The sequence below is a fragment of the Python bivittatus genome, unplaced genomic scaffold, assembly GCF_059951505.1.
Source record: "Python bivittatus isolate LINGU-HERP-01145 unplaced genomic scaffold, Pbiv_v1 ctg000020_np1212, whole genome shotgun sequence".
Classification (NCBI taxonomy): domain Eukaryota; kingdom Metazoa; phylum Chordata; class Lepidosauria; order Squamata; family Pythonidae; genus Python; species Python bivittatus.
In genome coordinates, this window is record NW_028277030.1 from 60542470 (window position 1) to 60563764 (window position 21295).

The 21295-nt window shown below is 39.7% G+C and overlaps 1 protein-coding gene across 1 annotated transcript in view; it reads right to left on the reverse strand.

Annotated features, from left to right (window-relative positions):
• LAMA4 (laminin subunit alpha 4) overlaps positions 1-20684 on the reverse strand; it is a 106548-nt gene extending 85864 nt beyond the window's left edge. The window contains exon 1 of the mRNA XM_007432552.3: positions 20011-20684. Within this exon, the coding sequence (XP_007432614.2) occupies positions 20011-20211 (201 nt within the window). The 5' untranslated portion in view covers positions 20212-20684. The remainder of the gene's footprint in view (positions 1-20010) is intronic.
• Positions 20685-21295: the final 611 nt, after the last annotated feature.

Sequence of the window (21295 nt, forward strand, 5' to 3'; positions counted from 1 at the left end):
GCAAATCTGGTCTAAATGTTTTGCTGTGCTGATACTTTATTTACAGACATTTTCTTGTGCTGGCTTTAGGATTCTAAATAATGGAGCATATTCAGAAAAAGATAGCAAACATCTGCTTTCTATTTTGTTGAAAAAGGATGGTTCTGTTATGAAAAGAAAATCTCCTCACTCTACATATCTACTTTTATGGTAACAGTCCTAACTTCTTACATACTTTTTCTTTGGTTCTTTCAAATAAAATCAAAAGCTAAATGTGTTTCCTCCCCAAAGGCACTTCAAAAGTTCCTTTCTGTTCTGTAGAAAAACCTTTGAACTTTGGCTCAGTTACACACTGCATTCTCTGGTACAGTAAGAGAGAAAATGCGTAGTTTATTATGCATTAATTGTTTCTAATTAAAGTTTTCCTCACATTATTTCTGCCTCACAGTAAAACAGCAGATAGATAAAAATCGTTGGGTGACCTCAGTGCCATTAACAATTAACAGATCAAAATCTGTTAATCTGGAGCTCGAACGCAAGAAGGTTGTGCTTTCAGAGAATATTGCAAGGAGCTTTTGTTAAAAATGTATTCATTATTAGAAGCGTGCCAATATCATCTGATCCACTTCTGGGGTTTGAAGGGGAGCTCCAGAAGGGCCCAACAAAAATGCCAGATAACATCAAAAACTCTCTATTATCAGAGAGTTTCAGATAATAGCCCTTTAAAAGCTTGAGGTTTTTTTTTTAAAACAGAGATAAACTTTTTTTTCTTTTGTGACAGAATATACTGTAATTTGCAGTAGTAATCACTCTTTTTGTGGCAAACATCCTTGCCCAATTTCAGAATGATATTGGGGGGCTTATACAAAGGAAAGGAGGTGCCAATAAGGAATGATAACGCTCGTCCCTAAATGAGGTGGAGCTGATGTTGAGCATTATGGTGAAAGCGTAAAGCACGAAGTCGCTGGCTTTTTCCAGGTCAAGAGCTAATATGTTGAGGAGTCAGAGAGCAAATGACCTCAGTGAAGATCTCCCCTCACCCAGGCTAACTGTGACCTAACTACAAAGCTCACTCTGATTTCAATGCAGATCTGTTAGTTGCTGCACCCAATACTTTTCTTCCCTCCTCAGCACAGGAGTTAAATAAAACAGCCAAAGCTATTTTCTCCTCCTCGCTCTCAATCTTTTCGGCATAGCTGCTGCCATTTGTAAAAAAACAAAACAAAGCAAAACAAAAAAGAAAACCACCAAAGAAATCCCAATCTAACCCAAACCGCACCAAACCAAAACAGCTCACAACGCCCCCCAGGTAAAAAAAAGGCTTTGAGAACATTCCAGTTTGTCCAGTACAAGCTCATACTCTGAATTGTCCTAATTATTCTTCATATGCTGCAGGTTTTACACATCAAGGCAGGGCAGATGCCTTCTGTGGTTGCCCTGCAACCTGAATACAGGTTGTCCTCTTTTAGTCACTGCCTCATTTAGTGACTGCTCACAGTTACGATGGTGCTGAAAAAGTAACTTTGGGACCAGTCCTTGTATTTATGACTTTCGCAGGTCTGTCAAGCAAAGGAAAGCTGAACTAAGATTGTAAGCACATGTTGTGGTTTCATTTAGTGACTGCTTCACTTAATGGCCAAGTTGTTGGTCCCAATTGTGGTCGCTAAACAAGGACTACCTGTACTATCTTCCCCATTAGCAGAAATATGGGACAGGCCTTCAGCACATGCAACTGTTCAAGTGGACAGGAGAGATTAGTCTGCAGCCATTCTGCTTTTTGGAGACAAGTTCAGTAGCCTTAAAAGTGATGTGGAGTATACAGACTCAGTATGAGCTGCTTTCTCATGCTGAGAATTTCTGTACATCAGGCAGACAGCTTTTAAAAGGAAAGTGCCGTTGCTGGAAGGCAGCGATGTTGTGGAAGGGGGTGGGATATTAATTATTGTTTTCTAGTCACAGTCTAGGCTTCTTGGTGTGCTATGAGTTGTACTCTTCTTCATGCATGTTTCCAAACTCCTCGGAGGGAAGAGTGGTAGCATAACCACAGCAGCAACATGGGACAGTTAAAAAAATCAAGAGAGCCTCCTGCAACTTTGGAGGGAGGTAGACCAGGCTAGCACCAATTGGCCCTGCTTTTAACCTGGCATATGCCTTTGTGGTCCTTTGTGCCAGACCGAATGTGTGTACAGGTTTGGAAGGGCTTCCAAGAAGAACTTCTTATGTGGATGGTGGAGAGACTTGCATAGGGGCCATACAGCAGAACCAAGTTTTTTTGTGGTGGCACCACGAATATCCCCGGAGAGAGGCTGTAGCGAAGGCCACAAATGCATCTGAGCACAACTCCTTCCACATTTTTTTAAAAAGGGATTCCTGCCAGCATTTTTTAAAAGAGCCAACCTTTTAACCATTCCACAGTGTATGTTAACCCCCAACACAGCACTGCTGAGACATTACTCAAGAATTAAAACTGTGGGCACAGCAAAAGCAGACTAGGACTTTGTTTTTTTCCATAGCGTTAGAAGGCAGGTAGGCTGCTGGACTGATGGTCCTATTCAAAACATTTGGCTCTCGGCAAACATTAAAGTGCTAACCCCCCGCTGCTTGGGTTTGAAGGTACTAAACATGCATGAACTGCAGATAGATGATAACTACTCAAATGGAAGGGCGTATGGTTTTCTGAAATAGCTTTAACCCAAAGCAATCAAGGGCAGGACCCCTGTGCATGATCCTTGGACTCTCCTTTATCATGTATTCTGTTTTCTCTTTGAATAGGCACTTTGGACACTGCAGTTTATACTACTGCAGTGGAGGGAAGTACTGTAGTTTGGAATGTAAATTGACTTGGAAAAGTTTATTATTTTTGTTTAACAATAGTAACAAGAACCACAATATTTGATTTTTTTTTTTTTTAAAGTCAGACAGCAGAAATTAAAAGAGAGCTTAAGAGGAAACTGGCTATGATTTTTTTTTTTTTTAAAGCTATGAGCCCAGCTCCTGTATAGAAAAGAAACTCTGGGTTGATTAAACATTTTGAGGCACCTTGTCATTTAATTCCAAAGATGCATCTGCCCTTTGGACTGTTAATTTCTGCACTAGATTCTAGTTAGTAGACTTAATGGTCTCATAAAAACAAAATAAAGCAAATCCTGTAAGTCTGAAGTTTGTTTTCTACTTTGTCTCGGGAAAAAAGCAGGATGGTAATAGTATTAGAAATCTTGTCCCCCAAGATAAGGAGTTAACTCAGAGATAAATTTTAATTTCTGTGTGGGTAAATATGATATTCTGAAGCAAACTCTTTTTTTTTTAGGGTTCATTACTTTAGAAAGGCCTATGCTTCGGATATCATTGAGAGATAAGACTGGGCCAAGTTTTTTTTTAATCACATTGTGTTAAATAAGTCACAGTCAGCTGGGTTCACACATCACATTAACAAAACCAAATCTACTGTATTATGGCTTAGTGCATTGTGTGAATCCAGTAAGGGCAAAACAATGTAGGTATATTAAGAAGTTGCTGAAAACCAAAATTGATGGAAGGGAAATAAAGTCAGCACGAGTGCAGGATATCTTATATTTATATAGAAATGTCTGCATTCCTTAATCATTTATTGGACAGTTCCTTTGTAATGTGATTTGGACATTAAATTAAAAGCTACATAACTTTATTAATTTAATCTAGTCTAATAATCCATTTAAGCAGGGAAGCAGTAAGCCTCACAGGCATAACGTGAAATTGTATTTCAAGCTATGCCAGGACAAATCATAAACAAGTCCGTGCAACAGCTGAGATCTGTGCTTATATGGTATTCTTCAGGCATTAGATTCTTACTGTTTCAAAAAGATTTTCCTGCTATTTAATTAATAAGCTGTTCATTTCTAGGTTTCCTTAAAATCTGATCTTATTACAGATTTGTCCCCTTAACTAACACAACTTTTGCTGTATTTTTTTCTAAGACAACTCATAATGACCTCAAGTATAAAGAAGTCCCTCACAACACCTAAAGGAGAGAGAGAGAAAAAGAACACGTACAAAAAAACAGACACTCAAGATTGAATTATAAATTAAGGGAGGCCATATTTTTCAGCTAGCCAATGCAGCTTGTGCATTGTTGAGGTCTATTAGAGAGAGGAAAGCCCAAAGCTGGGCTTTAATGAAGCATTAACTCGGTCTTCTTTTTTCTCACAGTTCTGATTTCTTTTGATTTGGGGTTATGATTTATAGGTTACTATTCAGCCTAAATTGGAAGTTTTCCTGCTTGATGAAATACATTTAACATTCTGAACCTCATTCTTCAGACATAATAAAATTGTAAGAACAGAACAGTTCATCACCACAGAAAACTTAATCATTTCTTTATGGAAGTTCTTTATATCATCAACAAAGACAGCTGGGACCCATAATCTTTGTTTTAGAGAGCCTCCTTCACTCTCAGTGCCAAACATTTCATTGGATTTATATCTGAAATATAAATGAATCTGTATTCCTATGTAAATTTGTTTTCCATGGAGATATTCATAGGCTGGTGTGCAATATTTATTTTCCATGGACATATCCATAGGCTGGTATGATGGATCTAAAGGCCAATTCTCCTCAGATACCTTTTACAATATTATTACAGAACCTGAAATCACCTATAACTTCAGAGAAACATATAGTTAGATGTGTACACCATCATGTCTCAGCTATAACCCACTACATTTTGAATTGAACAAACTGGTCAGTTCTACACAGAATAAGAAATGGTCAGAAGTTTGAAATTGGTAGACATTTTGCAGCAGAGGAACATTTCAGTTGCCATGGGTACTCTGCCCCTTACCTTCATACTGGCCATCTCTGAGAAATTATGAAGTCTGTTTTAATTAATTGAGGTTGAATTTATCAGGAGAGCGAACAGTTTCTTAGGGATTAAACAGAGATCAGGTTTTCTTTATGTATTATACTACCAGTTATTCAAAGCAACAGTGTCTGCATCACCAATTTATTAATGGGTAACTATCTATAATAGTTCTCTCTCACTCCTTTTCCCTTTTCTTGTCTCATCCTAACAACCATGCACATTTTATTTCATTTATATTATGTATATACCATTGACTCCACAAGGACTCCTTTCTCAAGACTGTATTCCATGCATCGGGAGATGCACACTGGACGGATGCTGCAATAAATGTGCTATTCTTGAAGGCGCCACAGTACTTTAGCCGGTTTTGCTGTAGGAAACCAGTCTGCTCTCCCACACAAAACGGAGATATCAAAATGACTAATACTGTTACAAAGGTATCGGTATCCCAAAAGAAGGTGTTGAGAGTCATAAGATGACTAAGATTATGGTTAAAGGGACTAATAAACACAAGAGACGCATTTCATTCTCTTGCGTTTGGGCTGGAAAAACACAGTTCATACATTCTGAAGGGCAAGAGCTGCTAATGGCATCAACTTGTCCCCAACCCACCCTGAAAGCAAACTCCACCCATGTTTGTCTGTTCCATGTCAAAAGTAGTGTTTTCCAGCTGGTATCAGCTCAAGCAGTGCTGTCTGGATTGTCAGCAGCACTTCACTTCCCTGCACATAAACTACTCCATTCCAATTGGCTACTGGGTACAATGGTGGAAGGTCCCTCCTCTCTGACCATTGTCCTCCATGGCCATTTTGTTCCAGTCTCCTGGGCTGTGCGTGCTCTGCAAGGACAGCCAGCCCAGCCTCTATTAAGCTGCTCATTCTACCTATTTTGCTTTGTTTTCCTGCAGTTTTCCTGTTGGAATGTTGAACTAGCAACCTCACAGCTGTTCTGGACTGTTATCTGTTGTCATGGCAATCCTTCCACTGTTTTGCCAGTTGCCAGCCCACTGTTCAACCAGTTGGGTGGCAAAGCAAGAGAAGGATCTCTGTGGCAACCAAGAACAGCCTGGAGCAACCATGGGGCTACCAGATCCTTGAATGGCTCATGTTTCATCATTCCACTGATGGAAATGCAAAAGAAAAAAAGAAGGGAAAAATGAGTTTTTGTGCCTGCAAAAGATCTGCATCCATATGTATATCCAGAGTGCAGGTGGTGGGAGCAGCAAGGAGACTTCATTTCCTGTGAAAGGGAAGCCAGCACACAGGCCCATTTGAATCCTCTCCATGCATGGAACAGGAAATGGTTTATCTGAGCATATACAGAACACGAGTCCTTGCTTGTTCAGAAAACACTGCCAAGTCCTGTGCCCATTTATTATGTGCATTTAAGCCTCACAGCTCTTTTCTTTTTGTTTTAATTTGAAATATTGGCTTATTAGAGATCCAACCTGTGCAGCTGTTATATTATAGCATGCTAATGCTGTTCAGTTTTAGACTGCAACGTTGATCAAGTTGCACTAAGCTTTCAACATCAAAACCTTGGGCACTGTGAGATATCACAGAATGTCTTGTTTTTCTTTGATGTAATAGCAGTCTACTCTCCTTGGGTCTTATTTGTGCTTGATAGATGGTGAAACTTTAGAGGGGAAGAACAGGGAAAATGAGTTAAGGGGCTGAGAAGGACATCAACGAAGGGGAAGCATGTTTGCTCCAATATCCACCCACAAAGGAAAGCAGTGGGTGCCTGCCTTCCCAGCACAAGTGGGAGGGGTATCCACCAACCAAAGCCCAAGCTGATCACTTTCCAGACAAAATACTTGGCTAGCATCTTTGCCCATCACTAAGGAATGCATTGAAATCTGGAATTTCTTACTCCAGCTTCATTTCCAGACAGATGCACTGTGGAGAAACAAGCTTTAAGGCTGCTACATAGAATAGTTCAATGTTCTGACTTGTAATGCTGGCATGCCAGCAATTCTGTGTTCAGACGTCTTTTCCAACCCTTGCCAGCACATTTTGCTACATGAACGGAGGTTGAGGGAATGGAGGAGGAACAGGACTTATGCGTATTTGGAATGCCAAGAGCAAGGGGGGGGGAGGCAAAACTTCAGAGATGCATTAGGAGCCCGGGAATGGAGGGGGACCAAGCAAGGATTCCCTCCAGTAGAAGCAAATTGCCTCTTTGTAAGGCAATGCTCTAGGGCCATGCCTTGAGTGGCATTTGCTAAGATCTAGCAGAACCTCTCCATCCATGGAAACACTATATTATTATTATTATTATTATTATTATTATTATTATTATTAGTCGCACAGTCAGCCAGTTGTTTAGACTGGATTTGGCATTTTTATCCACCTATCGAGTTCTTTCCAAGGAACTGGAAAAGGCGGATGTTGTTGTTTGATGATGTTAAAGGTATCATCACAGGATGTAAGCTGTTCCAAGTATATCATCATCATCATCATCATCATCATCATCATCATCATCATCATCCTGCCTTTTTATATATAGTGCAAAGCAGCGAACATACCTAATACTCCTTCCTCCTCCTGTTTTCCCCACAACAACCACCCTGTGAGGTGGCTTGGGCTGAGAGAGAGTGACTGGCCCAAAGTCACCCAGCCGGCTTTCATGCCTAAGGGAGGCCTAGAACTTAGTCTCCTGGTTCCTAGGCCAGCCTGTTCACCACTACACCAAACTGGCTCTCTATTGACCCAAAGGCATATCAGAATGGGAACACCCTGTTTATGGCATCATGTAATCAGTGGGGTGTTTTTGTCTGGGCCTTTGTCTGGAGGCCTTCTATGTTACTTGTTTTATTCAAACTAATTAATTACGGATCTTTGATTGCTGCCTGTGTTCTTACCGCTAATTACACCACAACACTTAAATGAAATTAAATAACTATTAAATAAAACACTTGGGGGGCGGAGGAATGGAGAGAATGCCTACGTGTTTTAAAGTAAATAAAATATTTAATTTACTCCTGTGGCCAGATGTAATTTCTACTGATGAAGATTTTTCCACATGGTTACCTCTTTCTTGATTCAAATGCAAAACAAAATACTATTCAGCAACTGAGTCGGAGTTAACGATGGGGTTGATTCCAGTATAAACATTTCAGTTTGGCATTCTCTATAAAACTGCACACTCATATTTTCCATTTACAGCAGGACAGACAAATTTTTTGCTTAAAGGCGTTCTTTCCCACAGAGGAAAAACACACGATTGCTCTCTGTAAGTGAGCAGACAAATCACTGCTGCCCTTAAACAATTCTAGAGCTTACAAGTGTAAAAATGTACCACATAATAGGGATAATCTTTGTTGCATCTGCTATTCATTAGGGCTGTGCAGCATTTTGGATTTAAAATTAACACAGCAACTGTCAGGAATGCTTTAAAGCAGTCATATCTTTTCCCAGAATTGTCTGGCTGCCCTCACATCAATTTACAGGATTAAAAAAAATGGTAACAGGGCAGTTTGATTAACATGAATTTCTTCATATGTCCACTAGCTGTGATGTGAAATAAAATATACTTTAAAAAAAAGGCAGATAGGTTCTTGCAGAAAATTGCATAGTTAAAATAATTATAAACCTGTAATCGGGCTGGGAGGGGGGAATGGTTTCAAATGAATATGTCCAATCTAGGGAAGCTTTTTAATAATGTTGAGAAGTCTGAAGGCAGAATATTCATTTGAGCACTTCGATATTCACTTTGCCTCTTTTTTATCAATTGAGATCAATGATCCAGCAATAACTCCTGGGATTCTGTTTGAACTGATTAGTTTTACTGCCTTTAATGAAAAAGATATCAATCTACAGAACTTCCTTGCTTTCCACACACCATTAAATTCTCTGGTTATTAGTCTCTAAAAAGCAGAGTCTCCTTTGAGCTGAATTTGACTCCGATGACTTCATGGTCACAATCCTGCAACAATATGGAAATGGTTGACCATTGTTTTTACCCAAGATGGTACCTTTTTTTTTTTTTTTTTTACTTTCCAGTCTCACCTACAGTCATAGGATTTCCTGGTGATCTTCCATGCTTAGCTTTTTGAGATCTAAGGGTGGCCTGATGCCGCTTTAACTGGCTTCTGTTTTAATTCCCATAAATAATTGCTTGCATGTCTTATTTGTCTCCTGATTTTCTAACTCCCTAAGGGTTCTCTTCCAGTTCCATTTTGTGCACCACCATTCTTTTGCTTCCTATTCTACTCCATGTTCCCCAGACACTCTGCTTTTAAATCTCCCATTTTTTCCTGCCACTGCATAAATGTGGATTCATACATTGTGCTAAGCCATATTGTAGTCTATCTGGTTTTGGTTTACTGTGATGAGATCTCACATCTCGTCACAGTAAAGATTGCAGGGAGAATCATCAACAACCTCAGATATGCGGACGATACCACCCTAATGGCAGAAAGTGAAGAAGAATTAAAGAGCCTCTTGATGAGGGTGAAAGAGGAGAGTGCGAAAGCTGGCTTGAAACTCAACATTAAAAAAACTAAGATCATGGCATCTGGACCCATCAATTCCTGGCAAATAGAAGGGGTAGAAATGGAAGCAGTAACAGACTTCATTTATTTGGGCTCCAAGATCACCACAGACGGAAACTGCAGCCATGAAATTAAAAGACTCTTGCTCCTTGGGAGGAAAGCTATGGCAAACCTAGATAGCATATTAAAAAGCAGAGACGTCACTTTGCCGACAAAGATCCGCATAGTCAAAGCTATGGTTTTTCCAGTAGTAATGTATGGCTGTGAGAGCTGGACCATAAAGAAGGCTGAGCGCCGAAGAATTGATGCCTTTGAACTGTGGTGCTGGAGAAGACTCTTGAGAGTCCCCTGGACTGCTAGGAGGTCAAACCAGTCAATCTTAAAAGAAATCAACCCTGATTGCTCATTGGAAGGACTGATAATGAAGCTCAAGCTCAGATACTTTGGTCACCTAATGCGAAGAGAGGAGTCTTTGGAAAAGACCCTGATGCTGGGATAGATTGAAGGCAAAAGGAGAAGAGGACGGCAGAGGATGAGATGGTTAGATAGCATCACTGAAGCAATGAGCATGAAACTGAGCAAACTCAGGGAGGCAGTGAAGGACAGGAAGGCCTGGCGCAATATGGTTCATGGGGTCATGAAGAGTCGGACACGACTTAACGACTGAACAACAACAACGATGAGATCTCTACACAGTCACCCTCTCCAGCTAAGAATCATTCACAACACACTTTAAAACCACCCATGATGTCTCCATATTGTCGTCCTAATCTATAGGTCTCAAATGCTCTCATTTGTGAACATGCTTGTGAGTCCAAAGCACAGAGAATAGCTTCAGCCAATTATTTTGTGCACTTTGTCAGTCTGACAAAGTTTGATTGTTCTGTTGAACTTAGGCATGCATGTTCTTGGTTTTTGTTAATTCTGAATGTCTTTATAAATGCAGTGAGTCTTCATCTTAAAAGATAATTTGAAAGCATCATAATCAGCAGGGCAAAATAGCACGTCTGTACATATCTAAGCTTGGCAAGCTACCACTGTAACATCTTTCCCCCCAAAAAAACATATCTTTAAAACTGGAACAGCTAAGGACAACTTAAGACTGCATCAGATATGGACTGGGAATGAGATACAATCAGTACCAGGAAGTCATAGTATAAGAAAGATGTTGGGGCATATTTGTCCTGTGGTTAGGTGCAAGTGGAGAAAAGTCTGTAATCAATACCTCAACTGAGAGAATACCATCTCTTTACCATCTGTTATTAAAAAGAGAAGTAAAAAAGTATTTGTATCAATGTCTCATATAAACTGACCAAGCATTTGTCCACATGCATGAGACATTGATACAAATGCTTTTTTGGACACAACTGAATGGATAGCATCATCATCATTTGTGTATATTCATCGGGCAGTACGCAAAGAACAGTAGCCCTCTTGATAGGCTGCTATCAGAATGGTTGAAAAGGAAGATCAATTTTTAAAATTATTAGCAAATGCACCGAGAAGCCTCAGAAGCTTTCTGATATCAGATATATGCAGCAGAATGAAGAATTGACTTACAGAATTTATTTTTGACATCATAATTGGCTAGCATAACTATATAAATTAGCATTCTTGTGCTTCCTGATAAATAGATTAGACACATAACACTATGAAGTCACCATATTCATTTTGTAATCTTTGATTGTTTATAAGGAGAGGAAAAAAAGACCTAACTGGATTGGGATGGAGAATTATTACAAAGCAACACAAAATTGGGAAACAGTAGTTATGGACAGCATTAAAAGATCTCAGTAATAGCCATTCCCAGGCAATTTTTAACTATTTTTACTCCCAAAACAAAAGCAGAGGAATATTTGATTCCAACCTATTTTTAATACAGATAATATTCTTCAGGTATTTTTGAGCATATATAAAGTTAGACAATTAATGCTGCCAGTTTTTGCCATTTACTTCTCAGATAGTAACATTAGCACTGCACATCTTTGTATGAAAGAGCCCAATAAAAATGTAATTATAGTTATGTGATAAAGCTGTTTAGGTTATGCAGTTTGGCTTGCTAATTTCTTTTTCTTCCCAGTTTCCCATGATTTAAGAAGCTTAGTACTGGCAGCTTGAATTTTAGTAGTTGATTTCCACTTAAAACTTGGATAAACTACAAGTTCCAAACATCTGTAGTGTAACTTCCAATCTATACAAAGTAATTTCTTAGAAAATGACTGACTTAGAAAACTAATGCCAGCAATTCATAGAAACTTGAATTATGTTTCATGTGTTGAAATGATTTCAGAACATCTCACTCAATATATTCTATCCACTGTGATCCACAAAAGTTTGTATGAACATAAACAGGCTAGTCTTTAAGGTGCCACAAAAATCATTGGTTTTACTGCAAAATACTAATGTGGCTACCCATGTTGCTTATGTTTTAAATCTACCCATTAAGGCAGTGCCAAAGTCATGTAGGCTTTTTGTACAGTGCTGGTACACCACTGATATGCATTAAGGTGACATACAACCCAAATGAAAACCAGTTGTCATTTGAGCAGCACTACCAGTTCCACCAACAATACCCAGGAAGAATTACCAACATATTCTATTCATATATGACTAGGCCTCAAGCAGTGCCCCTCAGAAACATTCTAGTTAAGAAGATAGAAGAAAAGCTGATCAAAGCATTCCGTAGAATGGGATTACCACATGAAAGCCTAACAGATCAAGGTTCAGATTTCTAGTCAGCCTTACTAAGATGCCTCTATATAGTTCTGGGGATCACAGGATAAGAACCAGTCCTCATCACCCCCAGATCAATGGTCTAACCAAACAGATGAATCAAACACTCAAAAATATGCTTAATATTGCCTTTGTCCTAGAGCTGAGAGAGAGTGACTGGCCTAAAGTCACCAGTCTGGCTTTGACCCTAAAGCAGGACTAGAACTTACAGTCTCCTGGTTAGCAGCCTAGTGCCTTTACACCAAACTGGATCTTACTTGCATATAGAAAAGTGGTTAAAACATCTACAGGTGTTTAATGGTCTTTTGGAACTGTTTTATAGTAGACAACCAAGAAAAATGATAGACATCACAAAAGATCTAGAAAGACCAAAGGATGTGATTGACTACATACTTGCCTAGAGAGTGAAGTTACAGATAATTACAGAAGTAGCTCTGGAGAATTTAGCAATAGCCAACCAGAAGCAGAAGTGCTGGCAAGCTCAAAGTGCTAGAGAAAAGAAATTGAGTTGGGGACTTGATGTTACTGCTGTTGCCTAGTCAAAAATGTAAATTGCAAGCAAAATGGCAAGGCCCATGCAGGGCAATGAAACAGATGGGTCCTGTTCACTATAGGATACAGACATATGGTAGGATGATCTAGCATATGAATTTGCTACAAAAAAGGTATGGCAAAAACAACACTACCCATGCTTTATTAGTATAAATGACATTGGGAATCCAGCTGCTAGACCAAGCTTGTTGGTGTCTGGACAGGCAAAAGAAGTCATCAGCATAATTGAGAAGGAACCCTGTGCATTAAGATGGGCAGAAGAATCCTTTCAGCTGTATTGATGGGGATGAGAATTCACAGTGGTGATTGACCATGAATTGTTAACGTGGTTGGCAAAAATGAAAGATAGTGTGTGTTAATTAAAAAGCTTTCCCTCCCTTTTCAAGTCCAAAATCAGAATGAATTCCATCTAGATAGGAAGGAATATAATAGGATTTCCTTTGTAGCTGAGCAACCTGGTCTTCTTGAATTTTATGCCCTCTTGTCTCTTTTGATTGATTCCATGGAGTTCTGGCTAATGCCAGACTCAGGCATCTTCTCCTTGTTCTTCAGTTCTTGGCTTCCCTAAACTATTCAATTCTGAGCTCCTGGGGCAAGTTTTGGTTCCTACTTCCTGGTTCATTTCCAAAACAGGATCAGTCTTGCAACACAGAACTTAAAATGACACTCTTGAGTCCTGTGAGCAACCTAGAGGTGTTGTCCTCAAAGTGGCCATTCTGAGATGATCAGCAGTAAGCTGTGTAGAAGTGTAAAGAGAAAAATCAGCCTTTTTCAAGCCCCTATCTATGAATTCCCATTTTGGCTTCACCACAGTGAGATGTAGAGGTGGTACAAAAGATCATGGATATTTTTGGTTGAATCATATATAGTAAATCAGTAATATCAGAGCACCTCATCCACTCACTTCTACAATTTTCACCCTTCCCATATACTGATGTTATATTATCTTGCAGACACACTCAGGTCTTATAGCATTTTTTTCATAAAGCAGATCTAAAGCTATATGTTTTGCTCCACTCTGTACCTTTAATTAATAACTCCCACACTGAATAGATACAAAGGGTGGGAACATATCATATGAAACTGATGAACATTAAGAAGCAGGTTTCTTAATCTTTAACTTCTTTGCAGATCTTTCTCATGCTGGACAAGGCTGCTGTTTCAGCACAATTGAAAAACCAATAAAACCTAGCTCAGAGAAATAGAGAATACTTCTAGCATGTCATGTTTCAGACTAATCACATTTCCACTGTAGGTTGTCTATATCCAAATAATTTGTAGGAAAACTTCTGCAGAGTATTTGTGTGGCAGGATTAAATGTCATAACAGCCAGTATATGTGTTTCAGTATGGTTTCCCCACTCTATCATGTTTCATTATTCTAGTGTTTTTTTTTCCTTCTCCAGATACTGCATTCCACCTTGGAACATTCTGTGAACTGATTATGTGGCTCTCATAAAACCACTCTTTCTAAGATCTGGCACCACTGAGCCTGACTAATGGTCAGTGTCTGTTCAGGAGAGGAAGGATCAATTTATTTCCTAGTCAATATTTGGACTAGGAAATAAATCAAGAATAGCATTATTGGGAGGCTTACTCTGATTTCTGAGCCTAAAAAAATGGCTTGATTCAAATGGAACATTCTTATTTTTTAAAAATAGTTGTGCCCTATAAGAAAAATAATGCATCTATTTAGAATTAATTTACATTCAAATGAATTTTTATTTTAAGCTCATTCATGTAGCTTTACCGTCCTGTTTAGCTGCATTTGTTTGGTTTCACTTCTGTTACACTAGTTTTAATTTACCTTTCATTTACCTATAGAAGCCTGCCCTCTCCCTCTTTCTAGTAACTAGCTTTTCCATCAAAAGAGCGTGAAAAGATGGACCATACTCCCTCAGGGTATCAGCCCATTACATTTCTAGTAGGTTGGACCAAGTGAAGGTAAAAGAGAAATGAGTGTGAATATCTGTCTCCAAATTCATTTTTTAAAAATAAAATTGGTGTGAAAACAAGTGACTATGCATTTGTTGCATGTCAAAAACTAATGCAGCCAAGGGACAGCAGGTGCAACCACACAAAGCCCTGACACTTGGTACATGCGCTCATGCCTATCATTTGAGACTCCCTCCCTCCCTCCCTCCCCTAAACGCAGGGGCATGAATGTTTGTAGAAGATGCTCTGTGCAGGTCAGTGTTCTCCCTACTGTTGACACTAGTATACATTTCCTTGCTATTTCCCTTTGAGCCCAGTCCACACAGTTGGCCAGCAGAAGAGGACAGAACTGGTCCTCCTGGACTTGCAGCTTCTGCTTGAGGAGCAGATAGCGGCCATGGGTGGGGGCCCTTTGCACAGGTAGTTTTGGGCACTAATTGTGCTAATTGTTGGACCAGGAGGCCTTGCTCACAGTCACTTATGCCTTGGTTACTTCCTGGTTGGACTGTTGCAATGTGCTGTACATGGGGCTGACCTTGAAGACCACTGATCCAGAATGCGCCAGCTCACTGCAGTACTGTGTGCCCCTCAGTTTGCCAATGTTACACCATTGCGGTGTAAGTTGCACTGGTTTCCAGTTTCTTTCTGGGTGTAATTCAAGGTGCTGGTTATCACCTTTAAAGCTCTACATGGCACAGAGCCAGGTTATTTGTGGGACTCCCTGAAGGTATCTGCCCATTCCACCAGAATGGATTGAGCAGGCACGCTCCAGGTTCCTTCCTTGAAATGTTGCCATCTAGTGGGAACTAGAAAGCATGCCTTTTCTGTAGCAGCCCCTGCCTTGTGGAACACCTTCCCCTTGAGATCTGGTAGGCCCCCACCCTCTTAACCTTCTGGAAAGCCATAAAGAATTTTTTTCCCCCAGGTATTGGGATAGTGAAGTTGGAGCTTGGGATTGCATAGATGAATGGATGTGAATGATTTTTTTTTGTTTTTTGTTTTGTTTTGATTATTTGTGATTTTTTCATCCTTGTTAGCCACCCAGAGTTGTGTACCACATGATTGGTGGCCATATAAATCTATAAAATAAAATAAAAAATAAAATAAAATAAAATATAAAATAGGTAGAACTGCTATAACAGTTGTTCATCACAGTTTAGTAGAGAAGAAAAAGTGACAGCAAGAAAAAGAAAATGCAGAGTGAGCAAGGCTCTAATCCCACTTTGCTAGGACATGAACCTTGGTGAGGTAGGCATCCATTCCTAAACACAGTAACACCAAAATGATGCAAGGTATATTGTGACATCACAATGTGAGCTCTTCATTTTTGTACCTATCTTCCTCTCCAGATGCATATGCTAAGTGATTTGTCCAGCAGTGTCCCCTCTGATACAAGCCATGGCTGATATGGTTAGCTTTGGATGCAAGTTTAATGTGTCTAGTTCAAGATCATTAATTAATTAATAGGATTAATTCTTATTACTAAAGGGTAATTTAATGGTGAACTAATTATATGGAGTCCATGAATGTGTAGGATGAGCTTTATTTACCCATTGATGCCAGGTCATCCAAGAGTTTTGCCAGGTTATTAGGGCTGAAGGACAATCAGGACCAGAGAGCGAGTCAGGGCCAAAGGATAATCCAGGGGACAGAATACAGAAGCAATCCACATATCAGAACTAAGGAATAATTTTAAAAACTACAGAAATATGCTAAATGCATGACTCTGGGTGGCTCACAATATACATTACCATAAAAAATCCTATACAAATCAAAACAAGATGGGATCCAATCACTATATACAGACATAAACAAAAATAACAAAGAAACATCCAACAAGGGCCCCATCTCAACCCAACATCTGGAAGAACAACCAGAGCTTCAAGGCTTTACTGAATGCTACCAGGGTGGGGCCACATGGATTTCAGGGGGGAACTCATTCCAAAGAGCAGGCACTGTGACAGAGAAGCCACACTTCCTGGGTCCCAATAGATGGCACTATTTAATTAAAGTGACCCGGAGCATGCCAACTCTGCCGGCACATTCTGGGTAGGCAGAAACATAGGAGATAGGCAGTCCCTCAAATGACCTGGCTCTATGCCATGTAGGGCTTTATAGGTAATAACTAGAACCTTGAATTGCACCCAGAAGAATACTAGCAACCAGTGCAATTTGCAGAGCAGAAGTGTCATGTGGGCATACTGAGGCAACATTGCCTGTGCCACTGCATTCTGGACCAGTTGAAGCTTCTGAGTAGTTTTCAAGGGCAGCCCCATGTACAGGGCATTGCAGTAGTCGAGCCTCAAGGTAACTAAGTCTGAAAGGCCTCCTGATCTAGGAAGGTACACAACTCGTACACTGGTGCATCAGATGGAGCTGTCCAAAGTCCCCTTTGGCCACAGCTGCCACCTGCTCTTTGAGCAGGAGCTATGAGTTCAGGAGGATCCCCAGATGCTCAGCTGGGACTCAGCTGTCATTCAGCAGTGACAATTGCCTTGCATTGGGGCTAATAATCGTTGAAGAATAATTGCTCATTATAAGGGAATGGTGTTTTCTAAGTTATACAGCCAAAATCACTCAGAAAATTTGTACAATAAATTCCAATTGAGAGCATTGGACTAGAAACCAAAAGACTGTGAGTTCTAGTCCTCCCTTAGGCACAAAGCCAGCTGGGCCAGTCACTCCCTCTCAGCCTTAGGAAGCAGGCAATGGCAAGCCACTTCCAAAAAATGCGGGGACTTGTCCATGTAGTGCCAGGAGTCAAGACTGACTCAAAGGTACCTAAATAAATAAAAATGTAAAAACCCAGTTAGTAATTGGAGAAAAGTTGTGAAGACATTACTGTATACCATAAACATCTATTGGACGTGTGTATTTTGTTACTCATCATTAAACAACCCATATTAGAACCAAATTTCTACTGGATTTTCTAGAGAACTATGTGTGCTAAAAATTTCCTATGGAAATCCATGGGTGCTTAATTCTGATTAGACTGTATCTTCATTCTTCCTTACCTATAAAATTAAGGGCTTGTACAGTGATATCTTTGTGGATATTAACTTGACCCAGATTTAATTTCCAACTAAAGCAGTGGCTGGTACTGGCAGAAAATATTTGCTTGGCTGCAGTTCCTTAAAAGAAAACATTTGCGGTGAAGCCTAACCCAACATAAAAATGTACAGGGATAGGAAACCCAAATTAATCTTATTCATCCATTTAGGGGCTTTTTGTGAGCTGAGATGTTCAGCTCTCATGTTCTTTCTACTTCTACTTCATGATAAACCAGCCAATCAAGCAGTGAATCTAGTGATACTGGGGAAATAAATTAAGCATATATTTTGGCCTTTGATTTTTGATTGATTCACTGTCCCATATATTCTGCTGTTTTATGAATTCTTGCCAGAGCAGAAAGACAGGGTGGAAATGAAATAAATAAATGTATTTTTGCTGACCAGGCATACCAATGAATTTGAGCTGTGGATTTGAATTTAATGAATTTGATACTGCAAACATTACATATGTAAACCAGATACTTTACTCAATATGGCTATTGGCAAATACTAACAAATGTATGTAATTTGTATCCAGCTTTGATAATTTATGTCCAGCGTTGTGGGCTATACCCATATCAACACTTATATTTAACACAATCTTAGGTAGGAGTTCCTATTCAACTATATTTCAAACTTGTCAGTTTTGAGGGATTTTTTTCCTGAACAAAGTTGAGTATTGAGGATAACACATGGAGTCACAGGAATAAGAAATTCAAACTGGAAGAATACTAGAATGATAATATATTTACATAAATTCTCCTTTACCTAAATACTGGTTCAAAGAAAAGTTTAGTTGCAAACCAAGATTTTTCCACTGTTCAATTTAAAACCTGCTATACATTTATCTGTTGAATTTAGTAGCACTAGTTAATGAAGCAATGCTTCAATCCTGGGAACTCATTCTGGGCTAAGCTCTGTACACTTTCTAGTTTATTGCACAAATTCTCAACCTTCTTTCCCATGACCTCTCTGTCTTAATTTGCCTCCTACACAATATCACTTATACAGGATATAGTTTGTCCCCATCCAAGTCACCTTGCGGGGTTTCCACCCCCCCCTACCTCAGTTGTGAATTATACCTAAACCAAAATCAATCAATGTCAAGTATCCAAAATGGAAATAAAACCTACTGCATTATCATTATCTCATATATTTTACGTCTACTTGAGTAAATGCTTACATTTTCTGTGTCATCAAAGTACATTGGTGTCCTTATTTTCTGTAAAGGTAGAAGAACCTTCTGCTACAGATGGTCTTCAGCCATTTATTTTCTAAAGTTTGAGTCTTATGAACTGCTACTTAGAACACAATTGTTATGACACAAGCCCTGAACTGTGTGGCAGTAATTTCCAAGGAGGCAAATGAAAGATTGATGAGGTTGCCCACATACCTTCATATAGATGTAATGTACAGTCTATAGGCTAAGATGCTGTACCATACTACACTCTTGAATTCTACTGAAATCAGTAGGATTCATAACTACTTCTGACATTATATTTCCAAATTGGGAGAATACACCCATATGATATAACCATAGAACCTTAATACAGAGCCCTATTTTCATTGATATTCCTAATTTGCATTTAAGGAGCATGCTGTCCTGCACACATATCCTTTTCATGTGCAAAGCTCTTTCTTTTCTACCGTAGTGGAATTGAGATCCCAGGGAGAATTCTTTGTACAAAACCGGAACCCTTGTTTCTAGGGGAATTTCGGAAGGGTAATCACATGGTGATACCAATCCTAGTCAAGATTTTGGCTAGGGAAAACAGGGATATAATGAAAATCAAGAAGTGTTCAAGTTAAAACAACAGCAGCAACAACAAACCTTTCTCATAAGAATACACATTTCCCCATTAAACAGGATAATAACTTTTAGATGTCCACTGACTCACATAGATCAATGTAGGATCATGGGACTGTGTGCTCATGCTGAAATGAATGGGATGGTCTGTATACACAGGCAGCTAGATGAATCCTTATTGTCAAAAGCACTGAAATAACCAGATTTTGTTATTGAGCCTCTTTTTCTCTTTCCCAACAAACCAATAATTCTCCCTTCAAATCTTCCTGGAATTCTAGAGGCCTTACAATGTCAGTATAAGTACAGAAATTTATTTTAAAGCAGAAGGTGATACTGTAAGTTTATTTACTTGAAACAGGGCTGTTTGGTAGGCCTAAGTTATTTTTCTTTCATGAAAAGCCAAGCAAGCTAACCTGAATTTATAGTACTGCACCAGGAGATGCACTCTGGAATTTGAAAGGGAAGCTTTTCTAGCAGCATTTAAAAAGACTTAAAATCTTCCAAGCCCCACACTTCTGCTTTCAAGTGGAGGGCATTTGCATTACCCGTTTGAAGTCTTAAACAAATAGGAGAGAAAGCATACAAAGGAGGAGAAAGGTCAACAGACAGGAGAGTGACTGTACCTCAGCAAAACGCGGCCAGCTCGCAAAAGCTACAGCTTGTTGCTGCCCTGTGAGAAGGCTATTGTCTTGGCTACCATGGGCTGAGCTCTCTTCAGTGTCAAAATGAAAAACATTGTCCTCCGCCGAAGCTGAGCTTAGGGAGAAACGTCCCAGGAAGGAGAAGATCGGAAAAAGCAGGGTCCAGGCCAAGATCAAAGCCATCTCCTCCCCTCACATTCAGCAGGATCTTTCAGCTTCTTGCTTTTTGCTGCTGCTTTAATTGCCTCCCGGCTCACTTGGTTGAGTGGCGCCTCAGTTATTTTAAGTATCAGCTTCCAGATGTGGGACTTCGAAGTCAGTTTGCAACAGTTCCTTCTCAAAAGAGTGCCTTTGCTGTCTTTCTCACTTGCTTTTGGAGTCTGGAGCTCCTCTTTCTCCCTGGAGGCTCTGGCTGAATAACATACAGATGGGCCGTGCTTAACAGAGAGTGTCAAAACGCAGATTGTATTCCAGGAAAGCAGCGCGAGCTGCGCTGCCACCTTATCTCCCCTCGGTCAGGATACAGGCTGAGTCTGGATTCAAAGCTCTGGTTCCCACCAACTTTTTCAGGATCGTTGTTCCCCTTTCGCCTTCCCGCTTGATAGCCACCCACGCAACCTTCAAGTCAGACTTCCCCAGTCCTCCCCTTACGTCCCATACTCAGGGCTTAATAAGACATTGCTGATGTTGGCCAACTAACTTGCAGGATGTCTTTGACAGTATCACAGTCATGGAAAATGTGAGATGGATAGATTCACGGTCAGAAGGATGATATGGAGATATGATTTTTTTGCCATTCTGAAACTTCAAGAGGAAATCAGGTAGCCAAGAAGTCCAAGATCCAGGATCTTTTACTAGAAAATGGCATCTTAATACTATTAATTAGCTTCTCTGTCTGCTTTAAAAAAAAAAAAAATCATTCAGTACCAGTTTGGAAAATGGCTTCATTATGCAACTGCGTGAACTTTTATTTACAAAGACTAGCTTGTTTTCCTTTTCAAGAGATGCTTTGTGAAGTGCCTGAAACAAGGCTGGCAGTGTGTAGAATACTGTCAAGTCAATGACTGGGAATGGCATCTCTATTTCTAGACTAAACCCCTTAGATAATGACATCAGTTTTAAGCATGCTATAGTTTCCAAGACGCTTAGCAGACTCTTTCCATTAAAAAATGGCAGGGCTTACCTAGAACCCCCTCCCCCTGCCCCCACCCCCCAAGTTTTTCTTCTTGTATCCAAGCAATTAGCCCTGTGAACTGAGAGACTGATA